The sequence below is a fragment of the Camelus bactrianus genome, chromosome 4 (assembly GCF_048773025.1).
Source record: "Camelus bactrianus isolate YW-2024 breed Bactrian camel chromosome 4, ASM4877302v1, whole genome shotgun sequence".
NCBI classification, from domain to species: Eukaryota; Metazoa; Chordata; class Mammalia; order Artiodactyla; family Camelidae; genus Camelus; species Camelus bactrianus.
Window position 1 is genome coordinate 40,245,728 of NC_133542.1, and position 26,692 is coordinate 40,272,419.

Sequence of the window (26,692 nt, forward strand, 5' to 3'; positions counted from 1 at the left end):
ATATTGAGAAAACACTGGAACTAACAGTAGTGGGATTAGTAGGACCTTTTTAGCTGTAGGAAACACAAGTGGTAAGTCTTAAGGGACACAGAATTGTAGAATTCTGTGTGACTTAACCAGCCGTGTCCCCGCATCTCCTTGTGAGCTGGAGCTGGTATCTTCAAACCCTGCTTCTTGCCCATGGGCCCTGCTCAGATGGCCAAAGGACACAGACAGCTCGGCGGGGTGGACGGTAGAGTCCCTGAGCCCATCCATTTTAGTGCATCGTGTCTGGCCCTGCTGGTGCCTTGTCCCCTCCCCTACCTTTCTTTTTTGACTCCGTTAATGTATATGTCTAGGTTCTTGGAAAAGGGACTAACCCAGGCCAATTATTGAATCTTTCACCCATTTGAGCGATCATTGAGTATTTAAAGAGAGGTCTTGATGAAGAGCATTGGTCTTTAAACACAGACATTCGGGGTGTGTGTGTAAAAGGGGCGGACAAGGAAAAAAAGGCATTCAGAGAACAAACAGATCGAGCCTACTCTCTGGGCTCTGTGTGCTTATGGTTTGCCTTCCCTTTGCAAAGGAAATTTCCAGAACAGTGTCTTGATTCCTCCCAGTTCCCTTCCTGTCTGGGCGTGGTTCGGGCATTTTCATTATTACTCAGCACGTTTGATGGAAGAGGGGCATCCCAGGGAGGGCAGAGCTGGCCCTGGAGCCCGGCCACCACCACTGCTGCTGTGCAGGACCTTTCTACAGCCTTCCAGCTGCTTCTCAGAAGAGCTTTTCATGATGAGTGACAATTTTCATCATTTGGGGCGTGTGTGTCCCCTGTTTATCGTGAGTATGCAGGGAAGCCTCTGGGGTCATGAAACAGGAGTGGTCAACAGCCATTACCTCTTACTCACCTTCCTCCTCTTTTTAAAACAGCTTTTGTTACACATCGCAACCTTGTCTTCCTTCCCGGCTTCCTTTCCTTAAGACTTTCACTCCGTCAACGTGCAGAGAAAGTAAGGATGCTTTTCATTCCAGTTTCCTAATAGCTCAGTCCTACCCATTTTTCAAGATTCAGGTCAGTTGTAATTGAGGAAACCTTCTTGGAGCCTTTCTTTTCCTCTAGGTGGACTTGCAGCTTTCTGCTCTGTAGTGCGGACTGGAGTGTGTTTCAGGGGTCCTGCCAAGCCGGCCAAGGCAGAAACCATAGGTTTCAATTCCTCTTTTAGGCCATCAGCTGCCCTGTGTCCCTGGCTGGGCCTCAGGGGAGAAAGCGGTAGTTCCTGAGAAGAATAAATACTATTTCCAGTCATGAATGAAATGCAAGTGTTAGTTATTTAAATGGCATTTTGTTCCACAGTAATGTAATGAGAGTGAAAAAAAAATTCTATAGAACTTTTCATGCCATTAATTCAGGCATGGAAAACTTTTTACTTATTTTTTCTTTTTTTTTTTTTCCTTTTGTACGTGACCACACAGATGAAAGCTAGTGTTATTTAGTTTCATTTCATTTAAAATTAGGGACAGGTCATTGAGAGTTTTTTTTAATTTGACTATTTAAAAAAATTTTTTTTTTATTGAAGTGTAGTTGATTTATAATGTTAGTTTCAAGTGTACAGCAAAGGGATTCAGTTATACATACACATACATATATAGAGACTTTCATTAGTCATATTTACTATGTTTAAAACATTTTTATATAATTATTAAATATGCTTTAGCATGGGATTAAACAGGTAATAGGAATGTGAAAAGAAAGGGAAAATGGAAGAGAGGAAATTTTAATATCCATTCTGCTTACCAAGGCTTGAAAATACTGGTTATGTTATATTAGTTATGTTTAAAAGCTAATTAACGATGTTCATAGCTCTTGGTTTTATCACTGCCTTTAAGACTAGAAAAATGTAGCCTTTATTTTCATCAAAGTTATAAATGTACATTGCTTGAAAAAGCAGATATTTTCACAAATGTGCCAAGAACTATCAAAGGTCTTAGATTTTACGCTGCTTGAAAGCTAACAAGTCTGTCACAGTTTTCGTGGGTGCTGGCAGAAGACATAAGACTTGTGGGCCAAGGACAAAGGACAGTTTATTACCTTTTTACGTAGGTGCCTGAGCCCCATTTCCCGCAGGGCAATGTGAACAGAGCCAGATGACACCTGCACAAGCAGTGGGCTGCTTACAGGGAAGGCACCCTGAGATTTGGGAACCCGAATTCTTAATGGTGGCAGTAATCATGCCTTCCCTTTGCTCCTGGAGATACTATCTTTCTATCCCAGCAACAAGCCCACTTGCCCTCAGCTAGGGAGGAGAGCACTGTCTCTGTCTGTTAAGGCTGTTTGCTATACAAGTAGCCTTAAAAAAAAAATGACCCAGTTAGGGCCTCACTCGCAAGATGTGCAGAAATGAAAGGGACCCAAGAAGAATGGACTTCCAACAAAGAGCTGTAGCTATGAAAAACAGCAGTCCTCTCCCAGTGCCCCGCTAGAACGTCTTACTCCCCAGGACCACGTCGTCCAATGGAAATATGATGTGAGCCACGTGTAATTGTCTAGTAGCTGCATTAAAAAAGCAAAAAGAAACATATAATATTAATTTTGATATATGCATTGCAGTATATCCAGAATGGTATCATTTTAATAGATAAGCAGTATAAAAAAGTTTTCATGAGATATTAAAATGATGTCAGTGTCCAGTATGAGTGCTGCAGTACGACCAGCACTATCTTACACAATGCAGCCATCAAAGGAAAATGAGTCCTACCGAAAGAATAACATTATGTTTAATGTAAAGACATTTTACACTACTTCAAGTTTTAAAAGTTAATTTTAATTCATTAAAATAAATTTATTTTCTCAGTCAGGCTAAGTACATTTCAGTTACTTAATAGCCCCATGTGACTAGTGGCTACCGTATTGGACAGCATAGCCCTAGAGGTAACCATTTTCAACCTTTTACATATTTCTTTGAGTCTGTAGTTCCATATCTTTAAATATCCTGCTTATACTGTTTCCAGATTTTTCAATTTTAGAGTCTTCCTATTGACTTTCTACTATTAAAGAAGATTTGATTCTCTTTAATCTCCAAACACTCCCCCATTATTCACTTCCCAGCCCTGTTTCCCATCCTTGCAATCAATAGTTCTGAAAACTTGTTTTATGCTCTTAAAAATTATGGAAGATCACAAAGAGTTTCTGTTTCTGTGCAATTTGTTTATTGGCATTTATCGTATTAGAAGCTAAAACTGAGAAAAATCATTAAATATTATTTGTATGACAGTAGCAATGATCAGCCCTTGGCGTATTTTCATTAGTAATTTTTTTTAAATGAAAAACCCTTTCATAAAAATTAGAAGAATAAAAACATTTAATATTTTTGCAAGTCTCTTTAATGTTTGGCTTAATAGAAAACAGCCTACTAGAAACCAGAAAATACTTACTTCTGTACTCAGTCTGTTGACAAATCACATATCATGTAGTCTCTGGAAAACCACACGGTATACCTAAAGTAAGAAAATGGAAGTAAAACAGATGAGTGATGTCCTAGTATTATTTTGAAAATAGTTTGGAGATCTGCCATATATTATCATAATCTTTACTAGACCATGACTCTATATTTATATCATTATGGCCATGTATAAGCTGAGCTATAGTAGCATACCATGGTTTTTTAATTGCACTTTTTTGTTTTCCCTGGAGATAATATCTTGTTTCCATATGTGTGTGTGTGTGCGTGTATGTATTTTTGTTTTGTTTTGTTTTGTTTTGTTTTTTAACTATGTACATTTCACTGGTTCAACTCTATCTTAGTTGTCAAAATCTCTTCAAAATACAGTCATTTCCAGTAGGGATTCTCTCCCTTTTGTCTTAGATCTCTTCTGTAGCCATTTGACTTGGTTCAGTGAAGACTGGTTTCTTCCTAGGACCCCTACATACCCTAGGATCTCTTTTCCCCAATAATCCTGGGAATTTGTTTGCTCTCTTTTGTATCAGGTCCCTTGATTCAGTGCAGTGCAATCGTCCCTCAGTATCAGTGGGGGATTGGTTCCAGAACTCCCGAGGATACCAAAATCTGCAAATGCTCAAGTCTAATAAAATGGTGCAGTGTTTGTGTGTAACCTACACACATCCTCCTGTATACTTTAAATCATCTGTAGGCAATTTAAAACAGCTAATACGATGTACATGGTATGTAAATAGTTGTAAATACAACGTAAATAGTTGCTGGAGCATCGCCAATTCGAGTTTTGCTTTTTGGAACTTCCTGGAATTTTTTCTACAAATATCTTTGATTTGTGGTTAATTGAATTCAGGGATATGGAACCCGCAGAAATGGAGGGCTGACTGCATAGTTCAAACCTGGGGGCCAGACTGCGCAGGTGTGTGTGTCAGCTCTTCCTCTCACTAGCTATGTGGCCAGGATACTGTGATTTATCATCTGCACATGCTCGGTCATCTCGCCCGCTTCTGGCACGGAGCCTGCGCTTGAGCCTGTGCCCAAGTGGGTGGAGGTCAGTCTTGTGGGACTAAACTCTCAACCCATGGAATCTGACAGTCTCTGGCTAGACAGTGTAAGAATTGAGTTAAATTGTGGGATATCCAGCTGGTATCTGGAGCATTATTTGTTGATGTACCCACCCCACCCCCACTCCATTGGAATTTGGCCTAAGAACTCCTTTAGTGATTTTGTTAGTTATTTAACCCCTTCATGCCTCAGTTTCCTCATCTGGAAGATAGTACATTCTGTGTAATAATAATGCCTTCTTACCGTGATGCTTCGATGAGTTATTTAGGGAGACCACTAAGAAGAGCTCCCAGCACACATTAAGCACTCCAAAATAGTGTTATGGTTGTTACTGTTCTTATAGTTACTGGAGTACTTTATGTCTTGGTGGTGTGTTTCTTGCAGTAGCCTGTTGAGAAAACGTACATGCGACTTCGCATGTGAAAATGCCTGTAGTCTGTGTCACATTTGACCAGCAGCCTGGCAGGTTATTTAGAATTATAGATTGAAATAGTCTTCCTTTGGAATTTTGAACTTAGTCTTGAATTCTTTTGGCATTCAGAATGGAGAGAGGATAGATGTTAAATTTTATTCTATTGCATTAAACTATTTTATTGTAGCTTTCAGTGTTGCTGTTAAGAAGTCTGATGCCATTTTAAATTCTTGATCTTTTGGTTTTTATTAACATCACCTCTCTCAAGGCTTGGATTTTCTTTTTCCCAGTGTTCTGAAATCTCATAAGATATTTTCTTAGTTAGGACTGTGTTTAGTCTGCTGTGCTGGGCACCAGTAAGGCTCTTCCAGTCTGATAAAACCTGTGTCCTTCATTTCTATCACTTCTGTCTTTGATGAGTTTCTCCCCTTCATTTCTTCTTTCTCTGTGGGTCTTCTGTTACTTGAATGTCAGATCTCCCATATCAATCTCCTCTTTTTCCTATTTTCCATTTATTTATCTTTCTGTTCTACTTTCTTGGGGCTTTCCTTAACTTTAGTTTCTGATTCTTCAGTTGAACTTTTCATTTCAGCTATCATAGTTTTGATTTCTAAAAGCTCATTTTTATTCTCTGTTCCTTTCTCATTGTCTCTTGTTCTGCTATTTTATGGCTGCAATAGTTTCTCTTCTGCCTCTGCCAAAAATGTTGACATTTTCATCTCTTTGCTTGATCTTAATTTCTCCATGTGACCAAATATTTAGTGGTTACAGATTCCTTCCATTGCAGTATACATGCCCCCTTGCAATGTGATTTTGCTTCTCTTTCTATCCTGAGGTAGACGTTATGTATCTTGGAATCACGGCTGGCCTAGTGACTTTCTCTGATTGATAGATAGAATGTGACAGAAGTAATGTTGTGCATGTTCTGGGGCTTAGGCTTTAGGAAGCTTTGGAGCTGCTGTGTTCTCTTGTAACACTGCCCTGAGGCTGCCAAGTAAGGAAGCTCATGTAGCCTACTAGACGAGAGTCTCCCCAGCTAATATCCAGTACCATGAGTGAACTATATGGACCCCTCCAAGCCAGGCAGTCCTCCATCTGAATGCAGCTGCCTAGGTGAGCCCCAGTAAAATCAGAAGAACTGCCCCACCAATTCAGTAAGTAGTGAGAAATAATAATAAATTGGTGTAAGGAAAAAAAATACATAAATTGGTTTTGTTTTAAGTCACTAAGGATTGTAGTTGATTATATAGAATTAGTTAACTGATACCCTCCTCTGTTTTTCTCTGTTTGTTTTGATCTCTTTTGTGTCATGAGCTTTTCTTGGATATCTGGTAGTCCTCTGTTCTCTGAGGCTGAAGCCTGGAAGGTGTACACCTGCCTGCCAGTATTTGGAAATGAGGACCTTTGACTTAATTGCCTCATTTTAAGTCAGTACTCCTGCCCTCCAGATCAGATACACTCTGTTTTAGATTTTCCAGAGTTTTCTGCTGGGGCCAGGAGGGTATTTACTGGGTTATGAAGACTAGAGGGAGGGATCTGGGAGTTCTGGCTGACTCTTAAGTAGATTCCACGCAGTGGGGTATAACTCCACTTCACTGCTGCTTCCAGAGGAGCTGTGTTGTGGGATCTGGAACCTTTGGAGCAGGAGTGGGTGGTTGGTGGTGGGGAGGGAAGGGAAAGGGTGGGAGGAGCCGTGCTGTAAATTGCATTCCAGTGCCTGCTTCAGGGGTCAGCTTTCTGAGATCTTCAGGTCAGTTAACATTCATCCCTGCTAGCTTTCAACATTTTGATGCCACTTCTTCAGTTTTTCATGTTTGAAGGGTTTCATCATTTATTATCACTTCATCTTGAAGCAGTGCGTTCTTTTAGATACACTCTTTGGAACAGGACAGTCCTTGCTGCAGGTAGAGAGACCTGGAGACAGAACTCTTCTTTGATACTCACAAGGGAGAGAGGATAGATGTTAAACTTTTAGCAGAGGAATGTGGGCCTCATCTGAGTTTTATTCATTCAGCAAACATAACTGAGCGATTCTCTGGGCCAGATCTATGCCTGGCTCTGGGACGTGGGGGTCTTGAGAAGAGGGTTGTGGACCCTCTCCTCCCTTCATCGCACCATCTGACTTTAGTTTGTGTAGAAAGTGCCCTTTCCTGGAGAGAGTTAGGAGCCGTGGTCCAGTGCTGATTATAGAAGGTCCGCTGTTGCCTCTGTTTCCTTGGCTGGAGCCTGAGAAAACTCTGGGATGGATTCTGGGCAGCAGTGGCCTAAACTGTGGAGCCTGGTGCTAAGGATTGGGGACCTTAAGAGCTCTTCCTGGCCTGGAGGAGGCAGGCACAGTTGGGGTCTCTGGATTGTGTTTTAATGTGAGACCTCAGAGAAGCTAGGCAGCTCACCGCTGTGAGTCACGGACAGCAGAGACCACCCTCCAGGCCCTGCAAGCCTTTGCGGGAACAGAGACTGGGTACGTGCCGGTAAGATGAGGCCATGGAGGTGCAGAGTGGGCAGAAAGAACCCCACCCTGATTGGCAGGGTCTCTGCCTTCGGATCTTACCTACTTCCCAGTCCTTCCCTTGGCCTGGTTTGGGGTGGCATTTGCACACCCTGCTTGAGTCACGATCCTCTGAGATACTTGTGTGGCCTGGGCATCAATGCAGTAGTGGATATTTTGCTCAGAATAATAGGCCTTGGAGAGTCAGTAAAATTGAACCTGTGAGGAGTATTTGATGGGACTAGAGACCAACTGAACTTAGCTTCCTGCTGCAGAAGAGCAATGGGTTGTGGCCCCTGATTTATCCACCCAGCTATTTGTTTACACAGATACACAGTGTATGTGCACACGTGTGTGTGTGTAGGCATTTTTTTGGAGAAAGAATATTTCCTTTACTTAAAAGAATGGGACAATAAGCACTAAGAAAGTTATTCTTATCTATAATCATTTTATTTGCACTTAAACCAGAATTACTTTGGTGGAAATTGTTGAAGAAAAGAGTTTACTTTTTTGAATTCTACCCCTTTATTACAGTTGACAGTTACATACTCCAGGTTTAGCCTCAGTAAAGGCTAACAAAGCCCTTCCTATCGCCTTGTCTAGGAGTCTCTGGTGTAACGAGAGCCTGAACAGGAAAATCCTGATTGTTCTAGGAGGTGTGCACGTCCATGTGTGTATAGTGAGAGCAGCGTTATTCAGAACACCCGCCATGGTCGGTTATGTGATGCTGGGCAAAGTACGCAGCCTCCTTCAGCAGCCATCTCTCCCATTGCTCTGTGCTCCTAATCGAGTTTTACTGAGTCTCGAGTGGAAAACCAGTGTTTATGCCAGAGGACTGATGCTCCTCCGAGCTAAGCTAAGGGCTGCAGTGTGATAGCTTTTGTCATCATTGCAGACCTGATTTCTTTGGAGGCAATAATTACCTCCCCAACTCCCTTCATCTGCTTTGTTTTCAGTGTGGGTATTCCAGATTCATCCCTGAACCCTCCAGTTGTTTCAGTCAGTTTCATCCTCTTGAAGACGTCTCTCTCCGGGCCTCTGCCCAGCCTCTGTCTGCTATGTTTGTCTGTTGGCCTGTTACACACAGCCTAGGATGTCCGTCTCCTGTCATCCTGGTATTTCCTTTTCTTCCTTCTTGTGTTATGTATGATACCCTTTCTGACTCTTATGTTCTCCCCTTTCTTGGTTTCTTCTTTAATTTTGATGGAGCTCATCCTCCAGTAGCTTCCTGTAAAGGGATGTGTAAAGGTAACTGTTTTGAAACCTTGCCTCTCAATATGTAAAATGTTTTCATTTTAGCCGTAATTTACTTAGTTCATCTGGTTATAAGACTTCTCGTCTGGAATTCGATTTCCTTTAGCACTTTGGAGGCCTTGCTCTATTATCATCTGACTTCTTTGGTTGGTTTTTGTGAAGTATGGAGACATTCTGCTTTTCAGTCTTTTTCATGTGGCTTATTTTCCCCCCTCTCTAGAAACCTATGTGATAACTCTTTCCCCCTGATGTTCTGGCATTTCATGATTAATGAATATGTCTTGGTGTGGGTCTCTTTTCATTTGTTGTACTGGTAATTCCAAGGGATTCTCAATGTGGAAACCATTCCTTTGTTTTGAGAAATAGACTTGAATTATTTAATTAAAGGCTTCCATGTTTTCTGTTTTCTCTTTTCTGGAGGTTTCTTTTCTTTTCTTTTCTGGAGGTTCAGTTCAGATGGTGAATCTCCTGGTCTGGTGCTCTAAATTACTATATTTTTTTTCTCTAATCTTTCCATCACTTGGCTTGCCTATTTGCTTAACTCCCTGAGAGTTTTCCTCAACTTTATTTTCCAATGCTTCTATTGAGTTTTTGTGTTTTTGCTGTCATGTCATTAATTTTTAAGAGCTTTTTTATTTGCCAACTGTTCTGTTTATGTGGTTTCTTACTTGTTCTACTCATTGCCATGAGGCAAACCACCCCCAGATGTAGTAACACAAAACATTGCCGTCTTATTTTTTGCTCACACATTCTGTGGTTCAGGATTCAGTTAAGACTTGAGTGTCTAGGTTCTGGAGTCATCTAGTGGCTTCCTGAGTCACATGGCTGGCACCTGGGCTGGGATGGATTGCAGACTGAGTTCAGCTGGGATTGTTGACTGGGGTCCCCATGTGTGGTCTTGTTTTCTCTCACACTTACCTATTTTATCGACACTTACCCATCTTGTTAAAACCTAAGACTAGTGATTTTATATTTTAAAAATCATTTTTCAAAGCGTGGTAGACATTGAGGATATGGATGAGAATGGTAAAGACCTGTGCCTTTTTAAAAGAGGTGAGATCCAATTTTTGGTTAGGAACTTTGTATATTCTGTATGAATTTTAGGTGACTCCTTATGTACTCACATCCTTAGAAAAGTCTGTTTAGGAGAATAGTTCATCTACTTCTTATTTAAAAAACTCCACCGGTGCCACAGTTGGGTTCTTTTCTTTGTTGAGTTAGTTGTAAGAGTTCTTTACATATTCTGGCTATTTATCAAATAAATGATTAGAAAACATTTTCTCTTATCCTGTAGGTTGTGTTTTCACTTTTTTGATGGTGTTCTTTGAACCACAAAAGTTTTAAATTTTGGTAAAGTTTGTTTGTTTGTTTCTTTCTTTCTTCCTTTCTTTCTTTTCTTTTCTTTTCTTTTCTTTTCTTTTCTTTTCTTTTCTTTTTCTTTTCTTCTTCTCTTCTCTTCTCTTCTCTTCTCTTCTTTCTCCTTCTCTTTCTCTTTCTCTTTCTCATTCTTTCTCTTTCTCTTTCTCTTACTCTTTCTCTATCTCTATCACTTGGGCTTTTGGTGTCATATGTAAGAATCCATTGCCAGATTCTAGGGCATGCGGATTTACTCCTGTTTTCTTTTTATTACAGTTTTAGCTCTTATATTTAGGTATTTTATCCATTTTTTGGGCATATGCCATTTTGTATATCCAACTTTGTATATGTTGTGAGGTAAAGATACAATTTCATTCTTTTGGGTGTGGATATCCAGTTGTACCAGCACCGTTTACTTAAAACACTGTTCTTTCCTCGTTAATTCTCTTGGTACCCATGCCAAAAATCAGTTGACCATATGTAAAAGTCACTCTGCCTGTAAAGATCTTTATGAGAATAATACAGTATAATATGAGTTAATACAGTATTCTTTGAGAATAATACAGTATGAGTTAATACAGTATTCTGTATAATAGTATTTCATATTAATAGTACATGCTTAAATGTGAGATTGTAAGTGCAAAGGTTTGAAACAAAAATGAAGTAGATTGACAACATAGTAGTATCTTTAGGCTTTTGCTGTAAGTCCTGTTTTCTGTGATTGATTGTAAGTTGCTGTCTATACATGTAAAATACATTAGTTTTGTCATATATTCTCTGCGGTGAACCAATAAAACCTATTTTCTTCTGGAAAAAGAAATCAATTGACCACAAATAGGCTCTATTCCATTGTTCTGTACATCTTCTTGTTACAACTTTGTTCAGATTTTTTATTTCCTCTTGAATTACTTTTGGGAGTTCGTGTTTGTCTAAGAATTTGTCCTTTTATCTAGGTCATCTAATTTTATTGGAATATGATTTTTCATAGTATCCCCTTATAATCCTTTTTATTTGTGTAAGGTTGGTAGTGATGTCTCGTCTTTCATTCCTGATTTTAGTAATGAATCTTCTCTTTTTTTTCTTGGTCAATCTAGCTGAAGATTTGTTTATCTAATCTTTTCAAGGAGCCAACTTCTGGTTTCATTGGGGGGTGTGTGTGTGTGTGTGTGTGTGTGTTATTCAGTTTCATTTACTTCTGCTCTAATATTTTCTGCTTGCTTTGGGTTTGATTTGCCCTCATTTTTCATGTTAAGGTGGAAGATTAGATTATTGATTTGAGATCTTAAAAATGTAAGTGTTTACAGATATAATTTCTCTCAAACACTGTTTTTGCTTCATCCTGTAAGGTCTTTTTGTTTTTGTATTTGTTTTCATTTCATTTTTATCAAACTGTTTTCTGATTTCTCTAGGTATTTCTTCTTTGATCCATTGCTTTTTTTTAGGAATGTGTAGTTTAATTTCCACATATTTGTGAACTTCTCAAATTTTCTACTGTTGTTGATTTCTAATTTCATTCTTTTGTAGTGAAGGACATATATGCCATAATTTCTGTCTTTTTAAATTTAATGAGGTCTGTTTGATGGCCTAGCCTATGGCCCACCTGGAGAATGTTCCATGTGTTCTTCAGAAGAATGTGTATTTTGCTGTTGGGTGAAGTGTTCTGTAGGTCTAGTTAGTTTATTATGTTGCTCAAGTTGACTGTTTCCTTGTTGACCTTCTTTCTGTTCATTTTATAATTATAAAAAATCCTTCTTTGTCTAATAATTTTTGTCTTAAAGTCGATTTTGTCAGATTAGTATAGTTACTGTAGCTCTTTTTTAGGTATTATTTGCATAGTATATCTATTTACATTCTTTTACTTCAACCTAATTGTGTCTCTCAATCAAAGCCATGTCTTTTGTAGACATCATATAGTTGAATCTTTAAAACTAAAAATGTTGCCAATCTCTGCCTTTTGATTGGAGTCTTAGTCCACTTATATTTATTATAATTACAGATAAGATAGGATTTACATCTGCCATTTTGCTATTTGTTTTGTGTGTGTGTGTGTGTGTGTGTGTGTCTTATGTCTTTTGTTGTTCCTCTCTTCCTCAATTACTATATTCTTTTGTTTTCCACTGTGCTATTTTAACTCCCTTGATGTTTCCTTTACTATATGTTCTCTAGTTACTATTTTTAGTGATTGACCTGGGAATTACCAAAAAACAAAACAAACGAACAAAAAACCTTCTTAACTTAAAATATTCTATTTGAAATTAACATCAACTTAATTTCAATAGTATGTAAAAACTTTGGTCCAGTATAGTTCCGTCCTCCTTCCCTCCTTTATACTATTATTAGTATATAAATTACATCTTTATACATTATAAGCCTGTCAACACAGTGTTATAATTACTGCTTTATGTAGTTATCTTTTAAATCAGATGGGAAAAGTGTTCATAGAAAATTACATTTCATGTGTATGTACTTTTATGGTTGCTTTTTATTTCTTCATGTGAATTTGAGTTACTGTGTAGCATCCTTTCATTTCATCCTCAGGGACTCCATTTAGTATTTACTTTGGGCAGGTCTGCTAGTGATGAATTCTCTTAGTTTTCATTTTTCTAGAAGTGTCGTTTCAAGTTGTTTTCAACAGTTTAAGTATCAAGATGTGAATTTATTTGAGTTAATCATCTTGGAAGTCACTGAGCTTCTTGAATATCCAGTTTAGCTTTGTTTTGTTTGTTTGTTTTTTTCAATTTTCATAGGTTACTTTTTTAGAGAAGTTTTAAGTTTACAGAAAAATTACACAGAGTTCCCATTAACCTGCTCACACTGTTTTTCTTATTAGTGTTTTGCACAAGTGTGTTACATTTGTTACAATTGATGAAACAATATTGATACATTATTAGTTAATTATAATTAAGAGGGGTCAGTCTTTGTGTTGTACAAGTCTATGGATTTTGACAAATTCATAATATCCTTTAATCACCATTACAATGTCCTACAGAATAGTTTTACCACCCCCAAAAATGCCCTGTTCTGTACCTATTCATTGGTTCCTTCCTTTCTCCAAACTCCTAGCAAACACTGATCTTTTATTGTCTCTCTAGCTTTTACCTTTTCCAGAATATCACATAGTTAAACTCATACAGTTTGTAGTCTTTTCAGATTGGCTTCTTTCACTTAGTAATGTGCATTTAAGCTTTCTCTATGTCTTTTCATGGCTTGGTAGCTCATTTTTTTAAAATCACTGAATATTCCATGTTATAATTGTACCATAATTTGTTTATCCATTCACCTATTAAATGACATCATTCTTGCTTCTAGTTTTGGGCAATTATGAATAAAGCTGCTATAAACATTCACATGCCTGTTTTTGTGTCTACATATGTATTCAGTTTGAATAAATAGCTATGAGTGTGATTGCTGGGTTGAATGATTAGCCTGTAAGTAGCTTTGTAAGAAACTGCCAAACTGTCTGCCAAAATGATTGTCCCTTTTGCATTCTTGGAGCTTGTTGAGCCTCTTGGATGTGAAGATTAATTTTTTAAAGTAAATTTGGGGAAGTTTCAGCCATTATTCAATTTTTTTTTCTGGAGATAGTGTACTCCCTGACTTCAAAATACACTACAAAGCTACAGTAATCAAAACAGCATGGTACAGGCAAAGAAACGGACATATAAATCAGTGGAACAGAATAGACAGCCTAGAAATAAACCCATACACTTCCGGCCAATTAATCTATGACAAAGGAGGCAAGAATATACAGTGGAGAAAAGATAGTATCTTCAGTAAGTAGTGTTGGGAAAACTGGACAGCTAAGTGTAAAAGAACAAGATTAGAACATTTCCTCACATCATATACAAAAATAAACTCAAAATAGATTAAAGACCTAAATGTGAGACCTGAAGCCATAAAACTCCTAGACAAGGATATAAGAAGAACACTCTGACATAAATTGTGACAGTAGTTTTTTTGAACTGTCTCCTAAGGCAAAGGAAATAAAAGCAAAAATAAACAATGAGACCTACTTTTAAACTTAAAAGCTTTTTGCACGGCAAAGGAAACCATTGGATGAAACAAAAAGATAACCTACTGAATGGGAGAAAATATTTGTAAATGATATGACTGATAAGGGGTTCTAACCTAAAATATATAAACAGCTCATACAACTCAATATCAAAAAAAAAAAAAAGCAATACAAAAATGGGCAGAAGACATGAATAGCATTTTCCAGAGAAAATATGCAGATGGTCAAGAGCCATAAGAAAAAATGCTCAGCATTTTTGTATCATCAGACAAATGTAAACCAAAACCACAATGAGATACCACCTCACACCTGTTAAAATGACTGTCATCAAAAAGTCTACAAATAACAAATGTTGGTGAGGATGTGGAGAAAAGGGAACCCTAATACGCTGTTGGTGGGAATGTAAATTGGTGCAGCCACTATGGAAAACAGTATGGAGATTCCTCAAAAAACTAAAAATAGAGCTACTATATGATCCAGCAGTTCCACTGCTGGGAATGCATCAGAAGAAAATGAAAACGCTAATTCAAAAAGATACATGCACCCCAGTGTTCATAGCAACATTATTTACAATAGGAAAGATCTGGAGGCAACCTAAATTGTTCATCAACAGATGAATGAATAAAGAAGATGTGAAATATATATATATATATATGGAGAGAGAGAGAGAAAAAAATATATATATGCAGTGGAATATTACTCAACCATAAAAAGGTAACTTCTGCCATTTGCAACAATGTGGATGGACCTAGGGAGTGTTATGATTAATGAAATAAGACAGAGAAAGACAAGTACTCTGTTATTAGTGATATGTGGATTCTGGAAAATAAAGCGACTGTACATAATAAAACAGAAACAGGCTCACAGATACAGAGAACAAACTAGTGGTTACCAGTAGGGAAAGGGCAGAGGAAGAGGGGCAAGATAGGGGTTTGGGATTAAGAGACACAAAGTACCATTTGTAAAATAAATAAACAACAAGGATATGTTGTGCAAGACAAGGAAATAGAGCAGCAGTTATTTGGTAATTACTAGGGGTAAACCCTGACCATGGTTTGTTGTTGTCATTTATTTAGTGACCTACCAGAGTTAATTTTCTAAATCTATATTCTTTGTTGCATGAGGCAATTTAAGTCTCTCTTCAGTTAGCTTAGAAATTGACTGATGATTAGTCAGATTTCCTTAAATGCCTTAAGCAGAAATTGCTTAAGGATATACTTTTGTTTAGGGATGTTTTAATGGTTAAGATGCTTAAGTATTTTAGCAGAATCTCCCAGTGTTTGCCTTCCAGTAGAGGTTTGGAGTGGGATGGTAGGCCAGATAGTTGGAGGAAGATGAGATAAGCAGCTAATTCAATTGCAGAATTGTCCTTAGTGAGCCAGTGAGCACTGAGAATCCTCACAGTGAGGATAGGACATGTTGGATTTTCCAATCATAGAAGACGATCAAACTATTCCTTGGCACATACTTTGGGAGATGCTGTTAGAGTTTTCAGAAAAGTTTAGCCTAAATTGCAGGATGTCTGCAAACCTTTAGCAATCTGCAAACATAGAATTGGGGGGGGGGAAGGACTGGAGAGAAGGAAATTTTAAAAGAGAGAAATCAACCAGCCATCAGTTTGAAGAAAAAAGTGAATATGTCGAATATGACCAGCTATCATTTTGAAGAAAAAAGTGAATATGTCGAATTAGTTCACCAGTATGCTTTCTGAGCGTGTATGTATACTTATGTATGCATATATATCTTTTCATACATTTCTCTTTTTGTTTCACATATTTGTTTTTTTTTTTTTAAAAAGACTCATGGAACATAACAGCATTGCTGGATGCCTGGTACCTTTAAGAAACCTGACTGCATGAGAAGCACTCTCCATTGGCACAGGAGAATCAGAGAACTAAACCTGGAATCAGAGAACTAAATGAGCCAAACTTTTCTTGATTTTTAATGGTAAAAAGTCTAAGTACTTTTGGTAACATTATTCTACACTAATCATAGTCAGTTATTTATTTTTATTTGTATTAGTAATATTCACAATTTATTTCCTAGTATTTAAAAGTTCTGGTGCTAATTCTGTTGTTGAAAAATTTTTAAATCTCTATAAATCTGGTATTGAGATAATTGATGGTATTTGACTTTCTTTATTAGAACAATTGCCATGTTATAAAGTTGGCTTTTGAAAACAAAACAATAATTGTAAATTTGTAAATATATTACATAATAAAACTGGGTTAGGTTGATGGAATTTGAATATAGAAGGGTCTTCCATAAATTACAATTTGTGTACAAGCAGTGTTCCTCAGCAAGTCTTAATTATTATAACTTATTATAATTAATGCAGAAAATGCAAAGCTGTTTCTTTCGGGTTGTGTAAGTCTTCTCTTCCTATGGTGCTCACTGTTGGGAGCTGAACAAAGTGACGTCAACCCAAAACAGTCCCAAATCTGACTTGATTTCACCTGAGACTTTCTGGTCCCATTTGAAAATCCAGTTGACCTGCTTTTCCTTCAGAGGTTCTTAAAAGTCACAGCCATTTCGGAATACCTTCTTAAGTGCACCTCCAATCCTAAATTGGCGAAGAGCAGAATGGATCTGATCTCTTCAAATATTTGGGGCCGCTGATGCCAACTGATGGACATGAATGGATATGTCAGGAGAACCCAAAATAGTCATGATGTCAAGGGTAGGGGTACTAATTAGCACTGGCATAGGATCAAAAACTCACTAGCTATGGAGAATTCAGTGATTATGGTCTAGGTCTTCAACTGTGTTTTGCACCTCAATATACCTGAGAGGTAAAATGTTGATTGCAGGATATTCTAGTATATCCTTGCACTCAGTATTTTTTTACAGTGGGTTTCCTGTAACCCTGCTTCCTTTCCTCTGGCTGACCCACTCTATTTTTGTCTTAAACATCTCACCTCATAGCAAAGAGGGCAGTTTTTGAACCTCACAGGATGTCGTGAAAGACTGTACTTATGCACACATATCCTTTCTATTTTTCTTTTAGTGCTATTCTCCATTTCAAGATGCCTTTGCACTTCTGAAACATGCAAACTGACAAACCTCCAGGCCACGATCGAGGGGAAATCATTACTGCTTGAAGCCTGGGAAACTGCTCTTAATAAAGCCAAGCCCTCAGTTGTTGAAATGCTGAGGAAGTTGTGGAGGAGGAGACTTTTTTCTTATCCCACTAAATACTACTTCTTACTTCTTGTTTTTTCCCTAGTCACCTTCTCTGTTTTAAGAATTCATCAAAAGCCTGAACTTGTAAGTTTCAGACACTTGCAGCTGGCAGAAGAGAACCCTAGTCGTAATATTAATTGCACCAAAGTTTTACAGGGTGATGTAGATGAAATCCAAAAGGTAAAGCTTGAGAGTCTAACAGTGGAATTTAGGAAGCGCCCTCGATGGACAACCTACAACTACGTCAACATGACCAGTGATTGTGCTGCTTTCATCAAGAAGCGCAAATACATTGTAGAACCCCTTAGTAAAGAAGAGGCAGAGTTTCCAATAGCATATTCTATAGTGGTTCATCACAAAATCGAAATGCTCGACAGGCTCCTGAGAGCCATCTATATGCCTCAGAATTTCTACTGCATTCACGTGGACAAAAAATCCGAGGAATCCTTTTTGGCTGCAGTGATTGGCATTGCGTCTTGTTTCAGTAACGTTTTTGTGGCCAGGCAACTGGAGAGTGTGGTGTATGCCTCGTGGAGCCGGGTTCAGGCTGACATCAACTGCATGCAGGACCTCTACAAAATGAGTGCGGACTGGAAGTACTTGATCAATCTCTGCGGTATGGATTTTCCGATTAAAACCAACCTGGAAATTGTCAGGAAGCTCAAGTCGTTAATGGGCGAGAACAACCTAGAAACCGAGAAAATGCCCGCCCATAAAAAAGAAAGGTGGAAAAAGCACTATACAGTGGTTAATGGAAAGCTGACAAACATGGGGACTGACAAAATACATCCTCCTCTTGAAACGCCGCTGTTTTCAGGCAGCGCCTATTTTGTGGTCAGTAGGAAGTATGTGGGCTATGTGCTTGAGAATGAAAAAATCCAGAAGTTTATGGAGTGGGCAAAAGATACATACAGCCCAGACGAGTATCTCTGGGCCACTATTCAGAGGATGCCTGAAGTCCCAGGCTCACTGTCCTTAAGTTCTAAGTACGACATGTCAGACATGCACTCTATTGCCAGGTTTGTTAAGTGGCAGTACTTTGAAGGTGACGTTTCCAAGGGCGCCCCCTACCCGCCGTGCAGCGGCATCCACGTGCGCTCTGTATGTGTTTTCGGAGCCGGTGACTTGAACTGGATGCTGCACGTGCACCACCTGTTTGCCAATAAGTTTGACACAGACATAGACTTCTTTGCCATCCAGTGTTTGGACGAGCATCTGCGGCATAAAGCCCTGGAGACATTAAAACACTAACCGTTGGTGGCAGTTTTAGAAATAAGAAGAAGGATGCATGAGATGTACCCCCATTTGATTCTTCTGCCTACAGAATCTAACTCTTTATGTCAGAGAAGCTTTGAGGTTTCTGCAGAGCACAGTCGGTTAGAAAGATTGCAGTTTTAAGCCTTGACTTAGACTTAATGTGAGACCAGGGCACGTTGCAATGCATTGTAAGGAAAGGTGGCCCGGGTGACTGGAGAGGAGGCTGAATACAATCTAGCCTACTAAAAGAGCTCAGGGACTTAACAAAAAACCCTAAGACTTGACCTGTGCCAAAATTACTTGGAGAGCTTTAAATATGATGATTTTCCTGATTTTAATAAATTTATAGCAACAACCAACAGGAGGTTATTTATCTTGTAGGTTATATTTGTTGAAAGAGAAATGTGACTTTAAATGAACATTGTAAATGATTTACCCTCTGCTGTAACATTGCGCTGTTGTGTATCTGTGCCATCTCAGGGAACTTGAAAAAACGGGCTTGATTGCACGTGAATATTTTTCATTTAACAATGTACATGTTTTTTTAAAAGAAAAAAAAAGCACAATTACTAGTTTAGTTGATTCTGTGAATCATCTTAGATTATTAGAAAAGATATCATCTTAGATTATTTAAAAAGTTAAGGTGTCTTTGTTTATTGTCGTAGTGTCTACAAAGTAACTCAATTTTTTCAAGTAGTTGTCTATCTACTCCTCTCTCCAGTCTCCCCTCACCCTGATATTAAGCTGTATATAAACTTATTTTCATTATTCCCCATATTACAGCCTCAGTTCTCTTCTGTGATCTGACTGGCAGTAATTAGCATGGAGAGCTAAGATAGAAAGGGCGAAGTAGGTGTGGCAGAAGGGAGGAGTCGTCATATTTGGACAATTTCTAAGGCTTATGATGAGTGATAAAACCAGCAATTTGTACAGAAATCACGGCTGTGGCTTTTGGACCTGCTTGTGTCCATCCTTCCAGGCTATTGTGTCCTACTGTCACCTGTGTCTCCTTTTGAAAACAACTGACTTCCTCTGTCCTTTTTCATGTTAACCTGCTCATTGGTTGTTCCTTAGCTCTTGCATTGTAAGTTTCCTTCTCTCCCAGAACCTATAAATAGGGGAAAGGCATGCTTGAAGGCTTGGGAATCCTAAAGGGAACATTAGGTTTGGAGCAAATTGTGTCAGTATTGATACTATTCTCAGCATATGGTTTTTACTCTACTTTTCACTGAAAGACAAATGATTTGAGGTTGCTATTGTGCTGTCTCATATCGCAAAGTAAGTGAAGATTTAAAAAAAGCAAACAACTTGCCTTTTTGATAAGCTGATACTGTTCAACAAAAGATGTAAGAGGAAGTGTGAAGCTTTATCTTTTATCTGAGACTCTAAATAAGAATCAAATCCATGTGCTTTATTTTTAAAACTTAGCCAACTTAAATTGTATATTAGAAATTCGTATCAGACAGTTTTCAAACATTCAACTGAGAAAACTGTTTTTTCTTCCTCAGGGTTAGGAAATTTTCATTTTATGGAGAGGCTTGTTACACTGACCCTCCTGAATGAGAGTTTCACATTTTTGGAAAGTTTCATTTGTAAATGTGCAAGCCAGTGGATTGCTATGGTTTGCATGATTTAATATGGCAGCCAGTGTTGGACCAAAAAAGGAAGAAAAAAACTTCTTTGAAAATTCAAGAGATGATGTCAATGAGAGCATTGTATGCAGAGTGTTTTGTCTCTGTTGGTTTCTAAACCAGTTTGTCCTTTTCATGCATGTCACATGTTTCTCCATGATAACTTTCAGAAGAAAGAGTTAGGGCTCTTTTTTTTTTTTTTTTTTTTAATTCTAAAACCAGTGATTTTCACTGACATATTTGTGTCTGTGCTTTGTGTTTTTAAACTTCATTCATGGTGTCTGAAATACTATACCATAGACTTTTTCCATTTTATTTTGAACATTTGCAAATCTATAGGAAAATTAAAAATAATAGTACAGTAAACACCATATAACCATCATCTGGAGACATTGTTTGTTAATATCGTGCCCATTTGCTTTCAGTTGAATGGATCTTTGAATTTAGCAAAATTGAAAATTGAAAAAAATTTACAAACAACCGAAGTTATCATTAATCGAAGTGCTCTTATTGTAGCGTGACTGAATCCAATTGATATTTAAATTGGCAGTTTTTGAGGGATTTTTTTCTCCACTATATATATAAAAACAGGATTTTCAAAATAATTTCCCCAAGCCCCAGACTCAAAGTGTGGCCTGACCATCTTTTATGCAGCTGTATATCTCGTCTTTCTAGTACGGCACTTGTTGAGATGTGTCTGAATATCACCCTATTGTTAATGGCTCTTTCAGGGATCATATAGGCGTGAGAACTCATTAATTTTGTACTTCTCAGCATAACTTAACACAAATGAAATTCATCCTATTCAGCCAAGCAACTTGAAGAATCAAGATGATTTCAAAAGGAAACCTATACTCGATTTAGAAAAAGCAAAAATGTCATAAGTTCTTTGGGAAAGATACGTCATTTAAATTACTTCCTATATGTCAGTTATTAAACACTAATTTCTTTTTACTGTCATTTAAGGTCTTTTATAGGGAATTACTGGAAATCGTATTCCCAAATAAATCCTTGAATGTACATCAACTGCAGTTTTGTAATGGAAGGATTCTAGTCAATGAAGTGCTTACTGATTGGGATTCACATATTACTTACAAAGGACAAGAGTTAACAAAAATAGTTCTTCCTTTATAGGCAGTGACCTAGGCTCTTCCCCGACCATGGTAAACAGCCATTCAGCCTTGGAAATGCAAAACGTTCTTGTCTCTAGACGCGTATTTGTATCATTCATCAAGTACAAGTCACTTTAATGAAATAAATGGACTTTGTTCTGTCTTCATTTGAGGAAGAGGAAGCCATGTTTTACTTCATTTCATCTGTAGAGTCAACTGGACTAAACTTTTTTAGTTGGCTTAGAAAAATACTCATTTTTCATTTTGGTAAACATAAAAAAAAAATGCAATACTTTCATGGCAAGTGTGGTTACCGTAAGTTTTCCTCTCGAATGTGGACACAACTGAAAACATTTGAACTAGTCGTATCACCATTCAAATGAGCTATTTAGAAACGAATGCCTTGTGTCCACAAGTTACTCTTACTTTTTAGCTGCCAGCACCTCAATATTAGATTTAGTAGTTGGATGTGATAGTTTGTAACCAACAAAGAGTTCTGTGTGAGGAGTGATTAAAAACAGAAGATTAATTCTCTAGGCAGAAATGCCTGAGAGACAGAGGATGTGTCAGTGGGAGAAACTGTAACCCAGATTATGCAGAAGGACCTGGACAGAGGATTAAAAACGAGTGCAATTTAATAGTATTGCTTTCTGGGCATTACTGACTTCAGCTGGTGTCCACTGAGGAACCGGGGCCACACATTCTGACAAGGTCTGTGACTTGCTGTGGTTTGAAGGTGGAGGGCACACCTGAGGGAAAAGGGCAGCCCCCTCCCCTGGAATATTGAATGTCTGCTCCGGATGTCTTCTCACCTGACCTGTTAAACCCTGCTGGGTGTTCTTTCGCCCCATTTTAGATGAAACAGACTCTAGAAAGGGGCAACATGGACTGACCTCAGGTTTTCTCAAAAGCTTGAGAGCTTTACATATCCTTTAGAAACCTGCTTGTCCAAGATTTAATTTTAATATGTGCTTCAAGTTTTCAGGGCTTGTCATCAGAATATTGATTTAGTATTTTTCAGTGTAATAAAATCCCAACTAGAAGTGAATTATAACTTGAGAAAGGAAAGACTGTTTTCATTAGTGCAGATGATAACGATTGTCCAAGTAGAAAGCCCAGGAATCTTGTCTCCAAATTGATAAAAATTTGGCAAGTACTGCCAGATATCTCAAAATTAATAGTTTAACCATATTCAAGCAAAAGAGATGTTTTAAGATATAGGGGAATAGGTTATCTTTCATCATGGCAATAAGCTGTGTAAAATGTAGACAATTTAAGATACGTGTGGGATCTATCTGAATAAAAGACTACTATAGATTAAAAAAAATTGTGCTCCTAGCTGGTAAATATTTTAAACACGATCCTTCCTAGATCAGTTCATCAGTCAAATATAAGCCCAATCATATTTTTAAAGGGTTGACAGAATTGTTCTAAATTTCATCCAAAAGAAAAAAAAAGTTCAAGAATAGCTAGGAATGCTTTGAAAGAGGAGATTAATGGAGTTGTGTAATACTAGATATGAAACCATATTTTAATTTTTTTTTTTTTTGTAATGGAGGTACAGGGGATTGAACCCAGGACCTTGTGCATACTAAGCATGCAACCTTACTACTGAACTATACCCTCTCCCCTTTCTTTTTTTAAAGAATTAAAAAAAAAAAATAGAATGAAGCCATATTTTAAAGGTAAAAAATATTAAAGAATACTACAAGTTTGTTTTTGAACTCTCAGTTTGCTAACAGTGATAGCCCAGAAATAGAAGTTAGTATATGTAAAATATTGCAAAGGAACCATCAGAATGTAGTGAGGAGGGGAAGGGTATACTTAATAATTACCTGTTTGGAGAACATTAAATTATAGCTTTGTAATGTGCACCAAAACCCAGACGGTTTGAGAATGACAATAAACTGGAAGAGCATGTCGATGGCTATCTTTGCATGTGATGGAGTTTTCTGAATAAAAGCAGTGGGAGGATTCAGTAGAGAACAGATAACAGATTTAGCTGAAAGTATTCCTGGATATGAGAAAGCAAAAGACAATTAGAATTGGAAAATTCACCAACAGATTTTGAAAGAAGGAGGCTGAATATCTTAATATGGAAATTATTTATGCTTTAAAAAAAAAAAAACAGCTTTACTGGCCTATAATTCAGGTACCATACAGTTCACCCATTTTAAGTTTCCAATTCAGTGGTTTTTAGTATAACATCACAATCAGGTTGAGAGCGTTTTCATCACCCCCAAAGAAATTGTGTACTCTTCCATGGTCACTCCCCATTACTTTTCAATCCCCTTATACTAATACATTTTTTAAAAGCATTAAAACGCCAAGAGTAGAAGGAGCAAAGGATGTAAAATTCGCAGAAGATAAAATGAGGGGACTACAAATGGCTAATATAAAAATCTGAAATTCAATTAAAAATCCAAATGAAAACAATTTTTATAACCCCAAATTAGGGTGATTTTTTGTTTGTTTGTTTTGGAGAATTTTGTGTTTTTTTTTTTTTTTTTAATGAGACTATATTGAGGAACACATGCTCATATCACAGGGGTGATTGTTAAAACTTGCCATGGAGAGACTATAAGAACAAATTCTTTAATCAATAATTCACTTCTTGGAAAATATCCTAGGGGACTAATGAGAGGTCTGGATCTGCATTTAAACCCAGTGTTTGTTATATCCTTATTTATGGTGAAATGCAAAAAGACATAAATCTCCAGCGATAGAGGAATAATTATGTACTTTAAAAGTATTCATAGGGTGATGTATTATGGAATATTACAGTATGTCTGATGTCATGGAAAATCACTGTAGGTTAAAGGAAGTAAACAAACAGGAACACTTCATATAATGTGATCTCAGTTATGTAAGAGAATGATATTGAACAAAAAGGAGCATTTAGAATTTCCTTGAAATACCACATCTTGATATTTTGAGAACTATTCCTTCCAGCTCTATAAAATTGTTGCGTGCCAGATATTTATTTGGAGCATTTTCCACATATGGTTTGCCTTAGGGAGTCTTACGAAGACTCCTCACCCCCAGCCTTTGCTTGGTGGATAGCGGGGGAGGAGCCCCGCTCTCTTGGGGCACTCCTCTTTTACCCACAGACATGTTTTGAGATTTAAGTTTTGGTGCTTTGCAGCATGTCTTGAGGCCTTATACTCTGGGAAACCCTGTGAGATACTGCAGTTGTATACCCTAGGGGGAGGAGAACCAATCCCGCAAGGTACTGTCACCCTGGCTTCAGGGCCCCAGGGTGCTCTGATCAGCAGCTGTTTTGCCTCTAGCTCCTTAGAATCTGTTACTGGAACTCATTTTCTGATGCCAGGTAAATGATAATTACTAACTAGGCGAGGGTGGTCCGTTTCTCTCAGCTGCATGCCAGCGCAGAACAGATGTTCCCCTTCAGCAGGAGGACGTGAAAATATTCACATGGGCAGCGTGGGAGTCACTTGGGTGAACAGTCTTGGGGTGGGAGGAGGATCCGGTTTAAATCCAGATTTTTGTGCCCTTTCATATGAGGGCTCACTACCTCTAATATTAGCTAAGGAACAGAAGCCGATGCTTTCTTTAAAAAAACAACAACAGAAAAACACAACTTTTTTTCTTTTTAGAAGGATTTACTTCTGCAGAGCTGATCATTAGTTGTAACGTTACTGGGTATACGTTGGGTGTATCTCATGTATCTTCTTAGTCTTCAGACTTATTAGTAAACTTCCTGACCCAGTTATAATGCCTTCATTTAACTTGGTTCAAAGGAGACAAGTTTTCCCTCGGGGCGTGTTTTCCCTACTTCTTTCCAAAGAAGAACACCCCTTCAAAGAAACTACTTAAAAGCGCATTGAGGTAATAACGACCACGGCTAGTATTTGGCGAGCGTTTCCTCTTTGCACGTTCTAAGCGCTTTGTATTTTACCACCTCCTTTCCCTTCAGGGCAACCTTGGGAGCAGATGCCACTATTGGCCCAGTTTGCAAAGAGGGCAGAGAAGTACGTGACTCTGTAACAAATGGCGTATCTTTTACCAAAATGTTCCCCTCCAGTCCATTCACCTCCTTTCTACCATCTCAATTCTCCCATCTCCTTCCCCAGACCCTGTCCTGCCCTGAGTGTAGTATTCAATTTTTTTTTAAAAACAAGCCAATGCATTGAGAAAGAAAAAAGGGTGGACACCAAAAGAATTAATCTTTGAGTCTTGCTGAAATCAGCCCTCAGAAAGTGTGTGGAGGGAGAGGAGAGAAAGGGCGTGAGTTTGATGAGGGTGACTGAAGGAGAGGCGGGCAGGGAACCCTGAGCTATCGTTGACTTAAAGGTAGGAGGAAAGGAGGGAAAGAAGAGTCTCGAAGCCACAAAGGGGAATAGTTTCACGTGCCATTGGTCTTAACACTTGAAAGCCTGAGAGATTTGACAGGGAGATGTCTGGGCATCAAATTAATGAGAAGTGCCAACCTCCAAATTTCCAGGGACGGTCTCCGTTTGAGAATACTCGCTTGCGGTTGACCACTGTTTCTCCAGCTAATGCAGTAAATATGCCTTTGCACCTCCAAAGAAGGGTGGCCCTGGAGATGTGAGGAACCACAGGTAATTTGTGTTTGGCTCAGCCCCGTTTGCTGGCTTTTGTGTTGCTGAGGAAACTATACAAACTGATGGATTTGGCAAAGGAATGTGAGGGCCGGAGGTACCAGCCAGGAAGGCCAGAAAGGACAGTTGGGGCTGGACAGTGGGGGGCCTGCAGCCTATGGAGAAGAATTTGAGGGTAAGGGGAGCTCGTGAAGGGAGTGGTCTTCACCTTCTCCTGGGTCTCCAGTGACCCGCCATCCTGCTCTGCCCGGTACTGAGGCAATTCCTGGGGTGCTCACACCAAGAGGAGTTGGTCACACTTTCCTTGTCTTTCCCTGCGAATCTTCAGGAAAATCCCCACCAGTGCTTTGTGAGTGGATTGTATGCTTTCTGGGCATTAACAATTCAGGAATTAGTGTGGAGGCAGGTATGAGAAAACAGGGGCCCACAGGTAACCGGAGTCAAATCCCTAATTCTTACTGAGGAGAGAATTATAACCAAGCAGGGCGTGAGGGTGGCATCCACTTCCGGAACCTGAGAAGCTTAAGTCAAACTGTGTGTATCCAGGCCCTCCCACCTCTGGAGGGGTCTTTGTGGGCAGGGCTCGTGGATGGGTAGAACTCAAAATGAGCCCAGCGAAGCTGGTTCCAGTTATGATGTGTCAGTGTGTGTCCTGAATTACACCCACCAAACTGCAGGCTCTCCTTTGGAAAACCCTTCTGTGATCTACCCCGTTACTCAGGTGTCCATCCTGGTGTGGCCTCTCTGCCCCCAGGCAATCCCTAGGGTTTCTGTTCTTAATGGTGCTTCTACCCAAATGCTCCTCTCTTGTCATCAGGCTGTTCAGTCCCTCATCCTCTCTCACCTGGAGCACTGCCAGCAGACAGTAGCAGCAAATACTTAACCCAACGTGCCAAGCACTGACC

The 26,692-nt window shown here is 38.6% G+C and overlaps 1 protein-coding gene across 2 annotated transcripts in view; it reads left to right on the top strand.

The window, feature by feature from the left end:
• Positions 1-26,692, top strand: part of GCNT1 (glucosaminyl (N-acetyl) transferase 1) — a 122,885-nt gene that overhangs the window by 16,535 nt on the left and 79,658 nt on the right. Inside the window, exons 3-4 of one of the 2 annotated variants that reach the window (XM_010952773.3) lie at positions 15,820-15,968; positions 17,029-21,371. The exons of the other annotated variant lie outside the window; for it this stretch is intronic. Of the exons in view, the coding sequence (XP_010951075.2) occupies positions 17,169-18,455 (1,287 nt within the window). The 5' untranslated portion in view covers positions 15,820-15,968; positions 17,029-17,168 and the 3' untranslated portion in view covers positions 18,456-21,371. Of the gene's footprint in view, positions 1-15,819; positions 15,969-17,028; positions 21,372-26,692 lie in introns of those variants that run through there. 2 annotated transcript variants of the gene reach the window in all.